The following is a 15,738-nucleotide window of genomic DNA, read 5'->3' as shown; positions in this document are numbered from 1 at the left end:
TAATACTGTAGGCTCTCCCTTGTGTCGCCCTTTATGGAAGATAAGGAGAGATCATTTCTCCATGTGTTGCCAGTCTCAGCACAATGGATCAAGCTCAAAATGATACTTTTTATTTGTAGGTTACTAAGTAACAAGTCGTAAAATTCACAGAATAACAGCCACAGAGCAGGTGAAACGCGACCTCTTAAGGAGGCTCTGTAGGGGTTTTGAATACCAGTGGAGAACCACAGCATGTGCCATAGCCTTTGCCAGGCTGTGCTCACAGATAATGGACACATTGAAATGGTGAAGCAGCACAGCCCCCATATCTGTGAGTGCTCTTCAATATTTGATTAGCTGGAGCAAGGGAGAGAGAGGGATGTGGGGGAATACCAAAGTATTTTTGGAAATTCTTGTCTAAAAGATGAGCTACTGCCAGTGGTCAAAAGATACTAAAAAAGGTGTAGTGTTTGTATGTTGTATAAATAACAGTTAAGATCACATGGCTGATGATTTGGTTGATAGATTGATTGATGAAATCTGAATAGTAATCCAGAGTTTGGCATGCCTAACCACTTATTTTATGTATTCCATTTGTTTGTTTTCTATGAAATGCTCCCGAACCTAGCTTGCCTAACGCTTTCCTCCTCTCAACCCCTGTAGGTAATGTGGGTATGCAACCTGTGCCGTAAGCAGCAGGAGATTCTCACCAAATCAGGAGAATGGTTTTCGGGGCCGGGGGTGCGGCCTGTGAGCCTGGGCACCGCCCTGAACGACCCAGCCGTGGGGGGTGAGGCCCCACGGGACAGGAAGCTGCTCCGCTCCAGGTCCCAGGCCCCTCCCTCCAGCACCAACACAGGGCCGCCAGACGGGACGCAGCCGCCCGCGGGTGTCACTGCTACCAAGGGTGCTGACACCATGCCTGGCTCACGCTCCCAGAGTGAACCGCCTCGAGACAAGTAAGGCGTCAAGATGTGCACATCGAACTCAGACTCCAATGATGTATTTTCTCCTTATGCCCCAGTAGCTGTTGGCAGAGGATGTTTTACATTTTACATCATATGACCCTTACTTTTTTTCATTATCATGATGGGACTGTCATATTTGAAAAGGATAAGAATACTGTGAGATCGAGACCTATTTTTGTATGGTATATTGGCTGCAGCCTCTGTGTTTTATTTAATCCCTGGGGGTAAAAAAAGAATGGAGCCGTGTCTGTCCTAGCTTAACCAGTGCAGAAGCTAGGTCACAGGTTTTAGTCTTGAGAGGTCTTTGATTCAATCCCTTTGTTTTCATCCATTGGGTGAGTTAGATAAGATTTCATTACTGTCTCATCTTGGTCTGTAAAATTTTTAATCTGTTCGTATGAATGTGATTTGACCAGGAAGATTTTGTGCCCATCTAGAAAGGTATGCCCTTAGCACAGGCTATTCCTGTACAAAAATCAAAACCTTTTCAGGATTTCTTTCAGTACCCATTGTTCTCATGTGTCCTAATGGAAATGATACATCTACAGTATGTCTGTGTTTTTTTGATCATATGGCATAATAGTAAATCCTCTTCTCTTCCAGGAAAAGGCCTGTGTCCCTGCATGAGCAAAATGGTAAGGGAGGTATGGGGCGCGGTAGTGGCCGGAGGCCTGCAGGGAAGTTGCCGTCTCAGTCATCCCTGGATGAGCGGCCAGGTCCTGGGGAGAGAGGAGAGAGACGGGCAGGAGATGGCCGGAGGCTGGAGAAGATCCATTCTCAGGACTACGAGGATGGTGAAGAGGGCTTGGGTCGCTCAGAAACGCACCGGAGACGCCCGGAGGATGAGGAGCGGGAACGGGAGCAGAGGGAGCGCCAGCGCCGTGAGGAGGAGTTCCAGACTCGTTACCGTAGCGACCCCAACCTGGCGCGCTATCCAGTCAAGCCGCAGAAGGAGGAGCAGGAGATGCGTATGCATGCCAAGGTGTCCAAGGTCCGCCATGAGCGACGCCACAGTGACCTGGCGATCAACGAGGTCGGACTGGGGCCTGGGGAAGGTGGTGGGGGAGGCGGAGGAGGCAATGCAGGGGAGGTGCCTGAAAACCGTCTGAGCAGGAGGGGTGGAGGTGGGGAAGGAGACCGCAAGGCCGTTTTGGAGAACCACCGAGCCTACTCCGTGGATAGGACCGTGGGGGGTGGAGGGGGGCCTCCACCTGTTGGAGGTGGCCTGAGATCGGGGCCCCACCCTGGAGGACCGGTGCCTCCAGATTGGGGCCCGAACAAGGGCCGCCTAGAGCCCAGCACGACTCGGACACCAAGGGACAAGGGTGGGGACAGCCTGCTGAGGAAGGACTCGCAGAGCTCGGACCAGTCCGAGTCTTTGCGGCCGCCCCCTCCACGGCCCTACAAGAGCAAGCGCGGTGTCAACAAGAGGCAGATGTCCATCAGCAGCTCAGAGGAGGAGGGCGGCTCCACGCCCGAGTACACCAGCTGTGAGGACGTGGACATGGAGAGCGTCAGCGAGAAAGGTCAGTCAGACAGATGTGCTCACTCCACTTGCTTACAAAGCTAAATCTGCCCTATCTTGCATACCTTGCACTGTTCGTTTTCATCCATTCCCTTCCGGTAGACACTTTCTTAGCATAATTCAATGGTATTTCTTAAAGTTACATTTCAAGTCTCAACTCAGCTTCTTACTCACTAAAACTAGATGCTCAGCTGCTGTAGCTCTCATCTAGCTCGCATGCCCGTCCTTATTCTCCATACCGCCATCTTCTTCTTATTCAGTCTGACTGAACAGATTATGTTGTTTTACAATTGTCACCAGTGGGAAAACTCAGGGGCCCCTAATTTTGATGCATTTGTTGTATTCTCATTATCTTCAACGGTACATCCACACTATGCCTATATCTATATAGATTCGGCCTATATGCCCAATGTAGTATGGGCAGCATTAACATCAAAGCAAACATTTGATGGCTGTACTGTAGGCAACCTGGGGGGTGTGGAACACACCTGCATCTGATAGGCCTACTCAAAGAGATTGTCGGAAAGATGCTGAGTAATTGATTGACTAATTGAGTTTCTTTAAAACAATTGTTCTTCACACAGAAGATCATTTATAAAATAATAATATTATATAAAAAAACGAATCAAATTTCGATTAAGAATGGCATAAGCTTATTTCCCCTTCTTTTCTCCCAGCTTTAACATCCTAATCTTTGTGGCCCAGTCCTAGCATCTAAAATGCTCTTGGTGGTATTTGGTGGTACATTTTAGATAATACCAACGCATGCTAATTTCAGACTGTAGAACTATAGGGTAAGTGATAGGATGTAGCACGCAGCACACAGTGCATTACTATCCCCGTGTGTCATCTACACCTCTGTACTGTGGCTAAACCCTGTTGCTCTCAGGACAGCTCTCATTTATTTGGAAAGTCCCAGTGATTTAGGCCAGCAGATTTGTGGAATTAGGTCAGCGACTCGCTTGCTACGTAACGCTTCCCAAACAGCCAGCTGCACCAGGCAACCATGGGACACCAGATATGATAAAATCTGACTGAGGCGCATGCTGCATGTTCATTTTTGGCTCCCCTCCTTCTCTTGCACTTGCTAACTCCTTGACACCTGTGGCTTTGTAGCTCACCACTGTGTTAGAGAGGCTAAGCTCGGCTATGCTAAGCTAAGCTAAGCTAAAGTATCTGAGTTCAGGAGGAGGCACTACGTAGAGTTAGCTGTGCTGTATCAGCTTATCTCTCTCACCGGTCACAGAAGGGGCCTGTTCCAGATGTTTTAATCCAGATTACTATAACTCAGGGACTGGTAATGGGTAGATGGTGTGGATTGGGATTATTAGCCGTTTTAAACACTCTTTAGCTAGCTGGGCCATAAAACAGGATGTCTCCTTTTACTCTATCATCTGTGACATGGAGCAAGTTTTGCAGGATAATGTGCAGTATCCTTACATAAAAGTACAGTATGAGGCCAAATGAAGTAGTATTCTTTTTCTCTTACTGGAATAAATCACACAAATCTCATTAGCTGTCATTTTATCAGATGTGGGGTGGGTGTCAGTTGATTACATTATTTGCAAGTTCAGACTCGTCTAAACAAAACCGTTTTGGAAGCTTTGGTGTCATGAAATGGGATGGGTACTGCAGGTTTATGAGATATTTCTTACCTTATAAACAATGAAAACATACAGGCCAAGGGCTTTACAACTACTTTAAATTTACTACATTGCATGATGGGGAGGGATGGGCCACACACTTAACATGCGGAAATGTCATTATGTGGATCTGCAAAGACAGCTTTACGGGTGCAATGAAGCCAGTCAAATGAGACAGTAAAACCTTTACGCCAGGCTGTATAATAACCGGTTGGGAGGTTGGCAGTTTAAATACATTCTACTTCTGGACTTCTGGAAACAGAACAGAGCTTTTTCAGAGGCAGAAAATGGCTTTATGAAACTAATGAGCTACTAAAGGCCCAGGATGATATCTGAGTATAATACCTCCTGTGGAGCCTAGATGATCCCACTTTTCATCTATTGATTGTTTGTAGATGTTTTTCCTCCAAACTGATTGACTGACAGAAGCCTATATAACTGCTAAACATGAGGTTTACTTATTTATTTTCAGATATAAATTAGATGGATGGCAATTTCACAGACAGCAACATGCAGTGACTCCACATGTGACAGGATTATAATTGGTGATGCAGTGGTAAATATAAAAAGAGCTTATTGGCTACACTTTGAACTCCTGTTAGTGATGACAAGGCAATTACCAATTCAAACCACAGCAAAAAACAATCATATTTGCAGAGTATTAATTTGTTTTATTTTCTTTAAAACACCTATTTCCTCATAATTTATATCAGTCTGACATTACTTTATCATAATGAACACTATGAATTCATATAGTAAAGCCTAAATATCAGCTTTAAAAGGACTGTCAACTGTATTTCACAAGTAAAAAGGTTGGAAAATAGATGTTCCACTATGGTGATAATGTCGAGAACAGAGTACACGTGCATTGAGGCTGTATGCGTGTACATTGCTAGGATTACAGGCTTTAATGATTTTTTTTTTTTGGCAGCACTCATCGCAAAACAGACTTGTTTGTTGTGTGATGTTTTCATGTAATTTTCATGCATAACCAGTTGATTATATGTTCCAAAAATTCTCTTGATTGGGATTATTGTGAATTGTGTTGACGTGGTTTACCGTTCTACCCAATAAGTTGCATCCCAGCGGATGTAGGCTACTGAAATATCTCCCAGATTGGGGCTTTATTGACACAGGGGCTTTGACTCACTGTTTAAAGTGAACAAAGTAAAGAATGAGTAATTGGGTTACTTCCTTGGTGTAAAGAAGTGCAGCAAGGTGATAATGGTGTTGAGGAAATGGAAGAGGAAAGCTGTTGATGGGTATGACACAGGGCCCCACTGTGCTGCACTTTAGTCAACTGTGTGTGTGTGTCTGCATGCGTGCGTCCCTGTACTTTACACTGTTACATATCAATCTGTGATGTGTTGAAGTGTTGTAATTTACTTTTTTGGTGCCCTCTACTTTCCCTCAACCTGCCTCGTCTACTTCTACTTCAGTTAGTGATTTTCTACATTTCCCAGAATCACTCTGGATTAAATCCCCAGAGAACAGGCGTGAACGTGTATTCAGCTGTGATTTAAACATGCAGGTGCAAAGAGCAGAGCGAGAGTTTGTCCAGTCGTGAAAAACCGTGTCGCACCCCTTTCTCAAAATGCAGCGTCTTGTGGCTGCATTACATCATGGTCTATTGAGGCTCCACCAACAGTATCTCTGCCTCTTCTATGATGGATTTCTCCCTGTTTGATTGTTGAATGGTACAAAGTTGTGAAAGGAGCCCTTCTCTTTGATTCTGAAGGACTGACACCAAAACCATGACGTTTACTGTTGATTTTTTAGGTATCAAATCCCATTGTAACTGCACTGGAAATATCTCAATGTGTGGTCATGTTGTCTACGTTTGGCCAGTTATCTGTGGGAATAAGAAAAATACACCACCAAACAACAAAATGGGCCCAGAAATGCAAGATACATCACCAATAGCTGTTTTTAGTGTTAACATTTTTTAGGGTGTATTTTTTGTATACTGTATTCAGAATGGTTAAGTTCTGTAGGTACATTTTCCATCATCAGTTTACTGAAAATGCTAGGATGTTACATGGGTTTGTCTGAATAAACTTCTAACTGTATGTGCGATGTGATATCATGAGATGGTAGAATTAGAAAATCAGGGTAAACAGGAACAACAGGGGACTTTGTTTTCACTGTCCAGGTAAACACAAATGAAAATAAATACTTTTTCATAAATTTATATATGTGTTTCTGTAAAATGTATATTGGCAGTTCATAATAGCAGCAAAAATGACTGAAAAATAGCAGCACAAAAAATAATTGATTGATTGTGAATACATTTTGAATATATGATTTTTTACAGCTCTGTAAAAGTTTAAATTGGCTCTTGTTGCACTTCCGGTATTGTATTCATAGGCCTCATAACTAAACTGAAAACAAACAAAAAGCAGAGGGGAAATTTATGAGGCTGCTAAGTCTCTCCATTCATCCATCTTGCCAATACATTAATCGGACCTGATGTGGGGTTGTCAGCCTGCCGCTCTGCCAGCATACAGGCTAGGTGCTGCCAGCTCTAGTCGCAGGCATCGAGTGTGTTTGCAGTAATTGTGGATTCTTTTCAAAATGAGCCAGCTCGATCTGCTTTACTTGGAAATTGGCAACGATCGGTACAAAAAGCACTAAAGTGAATCCTCATTTTCAACCCAAGGAAACTTATTTCCTTCACAAAAGAAAGAGCCTTTTACTTTTTTGCTTTGTAATTCCAAGTCCACTCCACCTTGTCCACTCCACACAACTCTGAGTGACTCTGAGGCGGGGTCCAGTTTGACTGGTAAGAAAAAGCACAGTGAGAGGAGAGTGGGCCATTGGCAGAGCAGAGCGGCAACGATATCACCGATATCACACTACTAATCTGACCTAAACCTAATTATGGCACTATCCTTGTTGCTGCAGTGTCACAGAAATGCCTGAGTCTGATAGTCACAGTAAGGTCATAATCGTTGTTATCATAACCAAGTTAACACACCTGGTTTTGTGGAGTTTGTTCCCGTCTGTGATGCAGCAGTAGAGGAGGACGGACTCTATGATGCACTATGGTGATCGTTGCAGGTAACACTCAGGGATGATCAAAATGTTTTTTACTAAACAGCGTATGTACATGACACACACTGTTTATTAAAAAACAACATTTTGATCATCCCTGAGTGTTACCTGCAACAATCTTCTGCTTTGATGTAGCATCGGTGAGAAGAGCATCCCAGATTTTGTAATCTACTCGGTGTGCTCATCTTCTAAAACCGAATAGGCTTATTCAGCATTTCAAACCGTGGAGTCAGCATTTATTCTCTCAAGCATTCTCAGCACAGTCTGAGATTTCAGATTACCAGCAGTAGTGTCACATCCACTCAGACTTTTTTTGTTTCAGTTTCACAATCTCCATCACTCATGGTTCATTAGGCTATTATTGGCTAGCCTGTCAGAGCGGCCATTTACCATATGGTTCCCTCTGCATATTACAACACAATATGTCTTTGACGAACAGCAGTGGATATGTTCTTTGTGCCATCAAGTTCAGTTTTACTTTCATGTGTATAAAAATGCCGTCTCCAAGGACTTTGCATGTTAGAGATGTGATTTAATTCCCCAAACCAGCCAATGGCAACAGTCCATGACACTTAAACTTACCTCTCCATTCACTCCCTTCCTGCTCACATTTGCCAGATACTTACAAACTTCAGTTGGATCATGTGCCTGGCGCTGTGCCGGGACCAGGGACACATCGCTTTTTCGCTTATTTTACCTTCAGATTAAAGTCCCCCAAAGTCCCCCGAGGGCTTTAAAATCCCACTCTGATGTCGACAGCGCGCTGTCGTCGTCCATCCTGGCAATCAAACGGCCTGCGGTGGAGTAGTGGCCATGAAGCTCCCAGGCTGCTCTGGTCTGATGTTGGGCCAGTTAGTTCCTCCACTCTACCGGACCATCTGTCAGTGTTAATGAGAGCTGGGATGCGCTGACAGTCAGTGGTGTCTCTGTCCCTGGCCAGGCTCTCTCATGAGTGTTGGACAGGCCAACTTGGAGCGCACTGATTTAATTTGACTATGAATGAAGTTTGTTTTACGCTCTCTTTCTCTGACCATTCTTTCATCACCCTTTTTCCATACCTCTCTCACAAAACTTCCTCTCATTCCTCTGTGTCTCCTCTGTTTCTGAGATGTAATGGCATTTTGAGGAACATAACAAAATGGATTTCCCAACTTGTTTCACACATTAACTGCATTAGATGGCGGTTTTCATCTGTTTTTCTCCACACCAAATGTACTAGAAACCAGACTGGTTATACCTTTAGCAATTTTCTGAGCTGAAAACCAACATTAACAAACTAGGAATGACTCAGTTTTCAAGTCATGGAAGCACTCTAACTTAATCATATAAAGTCATGGAAAAGCCATGGAATTTTACATCAAGGCCATGGTAGAAACCCTCATAATTTTGTGTCATTTATTCGCATCATTCTTAAGACCTTAAAAACCTTAAGTCGTAAACCTTCCCGTCTTTCCTTTTTAACCCCCCTCTCTCTGATTCTCTCTGCAGGTGATTGGGACTGCTATCCTCTAGATCCTGCAGTGTGGCATGTAAGTTTCAGCCAAACGTGACAGATTCAGGTCGTCACACACACACACACACACACACACACACACGGTACGTCATCTATATATTCATACCAGATTAAGTTGTTTTATAGTGCAGATTATTCTGTCGATCAGATTATTGTCTGGTGTGCTCTGGGTATTGTTTGCCAGAGTGTAAATAGTACAGTGTGTAACTGGACTATACATGTGTCAGGGTATGGACCCACCTGTTGTTTCTGATTTGTAATTGTTTTTTTTTATTCATCCATATTACTAGCACTACTACTACTAATAGAACCACTACTACTACTCCTACTACTGCTACTACTACTACTACTAGTAATAATAATAATAAAAGTGCAGTAAAATAAAAGGGATTAAAGCAATCATGTTCACAAACAATCAGCTATAATAAAGGGAGGACTTGTACTGCTCCATTAAAGCCTGCATAGCATAGCAGAAGTAGCAAAAAACTATGTAACATTAACATTATCACGAGAACACAGATTCATATAAAATATTATTACTCTATAACACGTATTTTTCCTTTCCCCTTGTTTGCTATTTCTGTTTTCCCCCTATTATGCTCTCTCAATTCCAATCCTCTGCCACTCTCTCTGCTACATTTTCTACTCTCTTCTTCTTTTTGCCAATTCCCCATTCTCCCTTCTCATCTCTTTTCATCCAACCTCTCTCTCTGTTTGATGGGATCAAATCACTGCCTTTACTGTCTCTCTACTTTCCCCTCTTCCTTAATCTCCTCCATCCCTCCCTCCCTCCTTCTCACCCTCCCTCCCTCCTCCTCACCCCCCGTTTTCCCCCTCTCTTCCCTCCCTCCCATTTCCCATCCTTACATCCTCCCTCCCTGCTTTCCTACCTTTCCTCACTCTCTCCTCTGTTCCATCTCTTCCTGCTCACCTCCTTTACTTCCTCTCTCCCTCCCGCATTCCTCCTTTTCTTCATCACTCTGTCCTCCCTGTCTCCTCTCCCTGTAGCATCCAGTCACGTGGCAGCCGTCCAAAGAGGGTGATCACCTGATTGGACGCATCACGCTGAGCAAGAGGTCGGCCATGCCCCGTGAGGCAGGCTCCCTTCTGGGCCTAAAGGTGAGCAGGGAATCACTCAGTTAGCGACCTGGGTCAAACCGAACTTGTAAATAATTTGTTAGCGGTTGTTTTATCCTTTGTAGAGTACCAGATGAGTGGGGCTTATACAGAGAACATGCCAGTCAGATAGTGTTAGCAAGTTGTCAAACAGAAAAAAAAGGTTGCTAGATTGACTTTCATACTTGCCAGTGCCTATACTTTTTGGCAAACCCCACCCATCTGGCAACTTAGAAGATGAAAACAAACCATACTGTAAGCATTATTTGCAAACACAATCACGCCCAGGTTTACTTGATTCTGAAGTCAACAGCACTCAAGAGACCTCTGCCTCTAATAATGTTTTGTACTTACTGTATATGTTGTGGTGTAATGGGTAAAGAAATTATAAAGGTGAAGAGTGCATGGGTGGCAGGGATGGTGGTGTATTGTGGACAAAAAACATTATGCCGTTTGAGTATTCCACAACTGTATGGCAAAGCAGCAAACTGCCTACAATATTGTCTGTTACTCTTTCCTGTAGAGAACAGGAAAATGCTCTTGGACCCCCCAATATGCACTTTTGTTTCTATCCATTCCCCTGTTCCGCCTTTGTGTGCAGGTGGTAGGAGGGAAAATGACAGAGACAGGGAGACTCGGGGCCTTCATCACCAAAGTCAAGAAAGGAAGCCTGGCGGATGTTGTGGGACACCTACGAGCAGGTGGGCTTCGTGGAAGAGAAGATGAATGAATGAATGAATGAGTTGAATACATTATTTCCAAACAGCAGCCTTATGGGTTCTTGTTTGAGAACCGGTTCCACCAAGAAGCTGACTGTCAAAAGCTACAGTTTGCGATTAGCATCCGCCATTTTGGCCTTCGGTATCAGATATAATGTGAAATGCAGTTGTTCCATAAGGCCTCAGGCAGGATCATCATTCTGTATGTCGGCCATCTTGATTCAAGGTGATGAGGTACTGCAGTGGAACGGGAAGTCGTTGCCGGGAGCAACCAAGAAAGAAGTGTATAACATCATTCTGGAATCCAAGGCTGAGCCTCAAGTGGAAATTGTTGTTTCCAGACCTATAGGGTAAGATTAATGCTAATATTATGTAATAATATTCTTGATAGTACCTGTGATCGTATTCATTTTTTCTCACAGACACTTTCGATATGTCTCCTTCCTTTATCTAAAAGCTCTATCCATCGAATTATATCCAAAAACTTCTTGAGAAAAGTGTATAGAGCATATCAGTAAGTAGTGGTGATTTCATGGGTGGAGCCCCTTCCCCTCAAGCCTTACCTGAAATCCTAGCCCTTTAGACTTAAGAGAACCCCTCAAATCCTTTTTTTCCGCCAGTTATCCCTTTCTCCTCTACTCTAACCCTAACCTTAACCCTAACCCATTATGTTTAATATGTGTATGTGTACGCATTTAGCTGCTTGGTCTTCTTATACCATGCGACTATTGGTTGACATGAGTCTTGTACTCAGTCATTTGTCAAGAGTCGAATGTATACTGAAGAATGTATCCTAATATATATATATATATATATATATGTGTATACATAAACTGCAATGATTATCACTTTGTTCAGTCTTGACTTTAGTCTAATGCTTCTCTCTCCTATTTCACAGAGACACCCCAAGAATCCCAGAGTCATCCCACCCTCCTTTAGAATCTAGTAAGTGTCTATGATGGCCTGCTTTTTTCGCAATTTACTGTTATTATCAGTGTTTATGTTTATATAAGTAGCTTTAGGAGAGAAATCAGAGATCAAAAAATACGTACACTCTCTATTTCTGGAACTGGTTTTGCTTTTTCCAGAACAACATCATGCAGTTGCGAGTTGCTTTTTCCAGGTCGATACATTTCAGGACCAGTAGCTACTATTGTTGTGTGTTTTCCTTCCCTCAGCGGGCTCCAGCTCCTTTGAGATGGACCGTCCTTCCATATCAGTGATGTCCCCTACCAGCCCTGGGACCCTCCGAGACCTGCCCCTGGTACTACCCGGACAGCTCTCTGTGAGTACCTGAAGGAGGCATGGTGGGAAAATATGTAAACGGGTAGAAGGATGGCTTTTTGGGTGGATGGATGGATAGATGGATATAAGAAGTTATCAATTTTGCAAGAAAATCTCTCATACACATCTACCTTTTTTTACAGGTGAAGCTGTGGTACGACAAAGTGGGCCATCAGCTGATCGTCAATGTCCTTCAAGCCATAGACCTGCCGCCCCGACCGGACGGACGACCTCGAAACCCCTACGTCAAGATGTACTTCCTGCCTGATAGGAGGTAAGGGCTGGGGTGTTGATATCTGTATTGAATGGATCACTGTTTTTATTTTCTTTTAGGTCTATTTCACAGGAGACAGTGAATCAGTAATTGCTACATTAAAAGAGCGTCCAACTAGCAGCAAGTTATCAAGTGAATATCCATCTGTTTGATCTCATTGTTCTAACTTGCAGCATGCCGAATTCCAACATCTTTCCTACCCTAATTCTACCATAATGCTTTTTTGAATGCATACTGACTCTTGAGATTATGTTCAGAAACATGCTTCCTCCTTGTAATCTAACCTTTTCAAGCCTCCGTTCTAGTGATAAGAGTAAGCGGCGGACCAAGACAGTGAAGAAGAGTGCTGAGCCCAAGTGGAACCAGACCTTCCTCTATTCCCATGTCCACCGGCGGGACTTCCGAGAGCGCATGTTGGAGATCACTGTCTGGGACCAGCCCAGGGTGCAGGAGGAAGAGAGCGACTTCCTGGGAGAGGTGGGAGACACACTCAGGCCAAATAGTATTTACACATTCACTTATGGATTGTTTGAGTTTACTGAGGTCCATTAACCATGAAGGGGAGGTTGAATTTGCAGACTCATACACTGCTGTGTTTGAGCTTTTACACCTAAATGACTTTTATTTCATAGTAGTGCTAACTGGACTATATCTTAGTTTTAGCCTACCTGGCCTACTGTAAGGGTTTTATGTACCAGATGGGTGTGATTTGCCATATTGGACAATACAATGACAGGAAAGTATTTGAAAGTAACTTTAGTATACTTCTCTGTCACTCTATCACTCTGTCTGAATTGTCCTTATATGCAGTAAATCCCTCCCATCTGGTACTCACAAACAGATTAAAGCTAATGCTAAGAATGATTTGCAATATTTTTGCATTTCTCTCTTTAAACACAGACACCGTAATTAATGCAGATCCACAATAGATCCGCCACCCTGCTTCAAATCTGCTTCTCTTTTCCTTGCTCATCTGCTCCTCCCCATCTCCTTCTCTTTCCTCCCCCAGATCCTGATAGAGTTGGAGACGGCTCTGCTGGACGACATGCCTCACTGGTATAAGCTCCAGACCCATGACGTGTCCTCTCTACCTCTGCCCCAGCCCTCCCCCTACCTCCCACGCAGACACGTCCATGGAGACAGCCCCAGCAAGAAACTACAGAGTATGTCTGTGTGCATGTGTGTGTATATATATGTGTGTGTGTGTGCAATTTAATCCTTACATATAGGCTTGTTTGTGCACCTATGTGTGTGTGTGTGAGACCCCAATATAGACTATGCTTTGCTGAACTTTCTAACTTTCTGTGAACTTGTCTCTCTGTGTGGGAGACAGATCGCAACTGCAAACGGAACCTCTCAACCTTACCGTGTACCGTATGTGTGTGTGTGTGTGTGTGTGTGTGTGTGTGTTCGCCAATGTGCAGGGTCTCATCGCATCATTGATACAGAGTTTGATGATGGTTTGATGGTAGTGACTAAAGGTGGGTGGGGGGCATGGTTACTGAACATCACCTTGTAGTAGCCTAGGTGTCCAGCACTGGGTGAGAGAGCAAAGAAAACTTCTTGCTGTTTCTCCCTCTCTTCCTGGCCTCAGTGCCAACATGCTTTCTATAATAAATTGCATCCAAATTAAAATAATTATTCTCTGCTGTATCAGCTAAAAACAACAGTCCAGAGACTTTTGCAATTCATCATATCGCTATTGGACTGCAGATTTTGAATTGCACTGTATTGTACTAACCTTATACTGCTACAGCCTAATATTATACTTCACTGAGGCTGCAGTGAACAGTTTCTCCTCCTCTGCTGGGCCATAGAAACAGTAGAGTAGAGCCACTTGAAGCACCGAGTGCATGATAGACTGTAGGGTCAGTTCACAGCCATTCCACTAACTCTCCTGCCATTCTCCTGCATGCGTCTAGTCTAGCCCGGAAGTTGCTTACTTCAGTGGGAGGACACTCTGCATATACAAGCTGAATTTGTGTGTTATTTTGGCTAATTGAACCACTACAACTGCTTTGTTGCTTGCCTGTTTCTGCTTTGGCTAATCTTCTCTCAATAGAGATCAGACCTGGGTCAAATATTTGCAAATAATGGTTTGTTTTGGCCTATTTAAGTGCCGGATGGGTGGGGTTTGCCACATAGGGAAATTCAATGAATGTAAAGTGAAGACAATCAGGAAATTATTTGAATGTAAATTTTATATACTTTCCTTTCTTGTCTTGATGCAAACCCTGCACTCAGCTCCCGATCTCACACACCCAAAAAATTGCACATGTGCTCTAATGTGGAGAGCCAACAATGCACATTTGCTCACCCTGCATATAAGCTGTAAATTGGTAGATCTGTAAACTGCTAACCTGTAAATGTTTCAGTCATCAACATAGAAAGAATTCTATCAAGCCAATATGGTTCTGTATCTTTATCTTCACTTCAATATCCCCATGGGGATCAAACTCTCACCTTTTCTCTTTTATTATCTGGTACTTCATGCAGCTTAAAACAAACGCTAAGAATTGCAAATACTGCTTACCCCAGGTCTGAGAGAGACATCGCAGAAACAGTCAGCTACTCAGGCTAGCTTACCTGACTAGCTAACCTATTAGCTAGCTGGTCATTTGCCCCTGTAAAACATCCTAATGCGATGTTCTACAGTCTGAGAGAGAATGCAGCAGGGATCCCAGGCATCTACACTGGCTTGAGTAGACTAGAGCTGTAATGGTAGTTGGTGGCACCACACCAACATGACCTGGACAGAGGGTCCACTGGGTGTGGGCCCTTGCTCACAACTGGTGAACCCCCAACAGAGGACATGCAACTAATGCCTGGATGTGTGTGTGTGTGTGTGTGTGTGTGTGTGTGTGTGTGTGTGTGTGTGTGTGTGTGTGAATTTGGCTTGTGTATGTGTGCCTTTGTCCATGTGTATGTGTGTGCATACTGGATGTGTATGTGTGTGTGTCTGGAGTGCAGGTGCAGAGCGTAACTCCAGGGAGAGAGAGCGGAGCAGCACCCTGGCTGTGCCTGAGCAGCAGCGGCCGGTCCAGCACCGGTCCCGCTCGGTGTCTCCTCACCGAGAAGACTCCTGCCGGGCCCGGTCACGGCCCGCACACGTGCCCATGCAGAGGTCAGCATAACCTAACCTCTCAATGTTACCATGTATCGTGTGTGTGTGTGTGTGTGTGTGTGTATGTCTAAAAGCTTTACCTTTCCTACAACAACACATATACACCATTGAGATTGTATAGTGATGCCATTTGCTCCTGCTCTTTTTGTTGGGTTGTAATGGAAGATTTTCATATTTCTAGCAGGAGGCCTAATTTCCCCACTGCTAAAAGAGTGTAAAATATAAGGGAATTGAGAAGCTAATTAATTTTATCAAGCTCCAGAGAAATATCATTATGTGTCACAGTAATATGTGTCAGTTATTTTGTAGGTGCCTTGCCTATACTTGGCTATACAGTATAATGCTAGTGACATTATCATGCTGACATTGAATTCTCTGTTTCATAGATGGCTAATGTTGAATACCACATCAGTCCTAACCAGAGTCAAAATACGAATGCCATAACAACTCTTAGCCTGAATCAAATCAAATCATATTGTATTGAATCGTATCAGATCAAATCAAAAGTGAGCGCAATCATATTGAATAACTGACCTGCT

The 15,738-nt window shown here is 43.7% G+C and overlaps 1 protein-coding gene across 1 annotated transcript in view; it reads left to right on the top strand.

Annotated features, from left to right (window-relative positions):
* Positions 1 to 15,738, top strand: part of LOC139656526 (regulating synaptic membrane exocytosis protein 1-like) — a 69,011-nt gene that overhangs the window by 34,588 nt on the left and 18,685 nt on the right. Inside the window, exons 4-17 of the mRNA XM_071534133.1 lie at positions 643 to 938; positions 1,551 to 2,473; positions 8,658 to 8,698; positions 9,691 to 9,801; positions 10,400 to 10,499; positions 10,744 to 10,867; positions 10,975 to 11,031; positions 11,416 to 11,462; positions 11,696 to 11,802; positions 11,945 to 12,075; positions 12,381 to 12,552; positions 13,085 to 13,238; positions 13,500 to 13,535; positions 15,046 to 15,199. Coding sequence (XP_071390234.1) covers positions 643 to 938; positions 1,551 to 2,473; positions 8,658 to 8,698; positions 9,691 to 9,801; positions 10,400 to 10,499; positions 10,744 to 10,867; positions 10,975 to 11,031; positions 11,416 to 11,462; positions 11,696 to 11,802; positions 11,945 to 12,075; positions 12,381 to 12,552; positions 13,085 to 13,238; positions 13,500 to 13,535; positions 15,046 to 15,199 — 2,453 coding nt within the window. The remainder of the gene's footprint in view (positions 1 to 642; positions 939 to 1,550; positions 2,474 to 8,657; positions 8,699 to 9,690; positions 9,802 to 10,399; positions 10,500 to 10,743; positions 10,868 to 10,974; positions 11,032 to 11,415; positions 11,463 to 11,695; positions 11,803 to 11,944; positions 12,076 to 12,380; positions 12,553 to 13,084; positions 13,239 to 13,499; positions 13,536 to 15,045; positions 15,200 to 15,738) is intronic.

The sequence above is a fragment of the Centroberyx affinis genome, unplaced genomic scaffold (genome assembly GCF_046629955.1).
Source record: "Centroberyx affinis isolate AG114_WGS23_722 - 3 ecotype Tasmania unplaced genomic scaffold, CSIRO-AGI_Caff_v1 ptg002491l_1, whole genome shotgun sequence".
Taxonomy (NCBI): Eukaryota; Metazoa; Chordata; class Actinopteri; order Beryciformes; family Berycidae; genus Centroberyx; species Centroberyx affinis.
The sequence above is the reverse complement of the archived record's forward strand: the minus strand, read 5'-3'. Positions and strand labels throughout refer to the sequence as shown.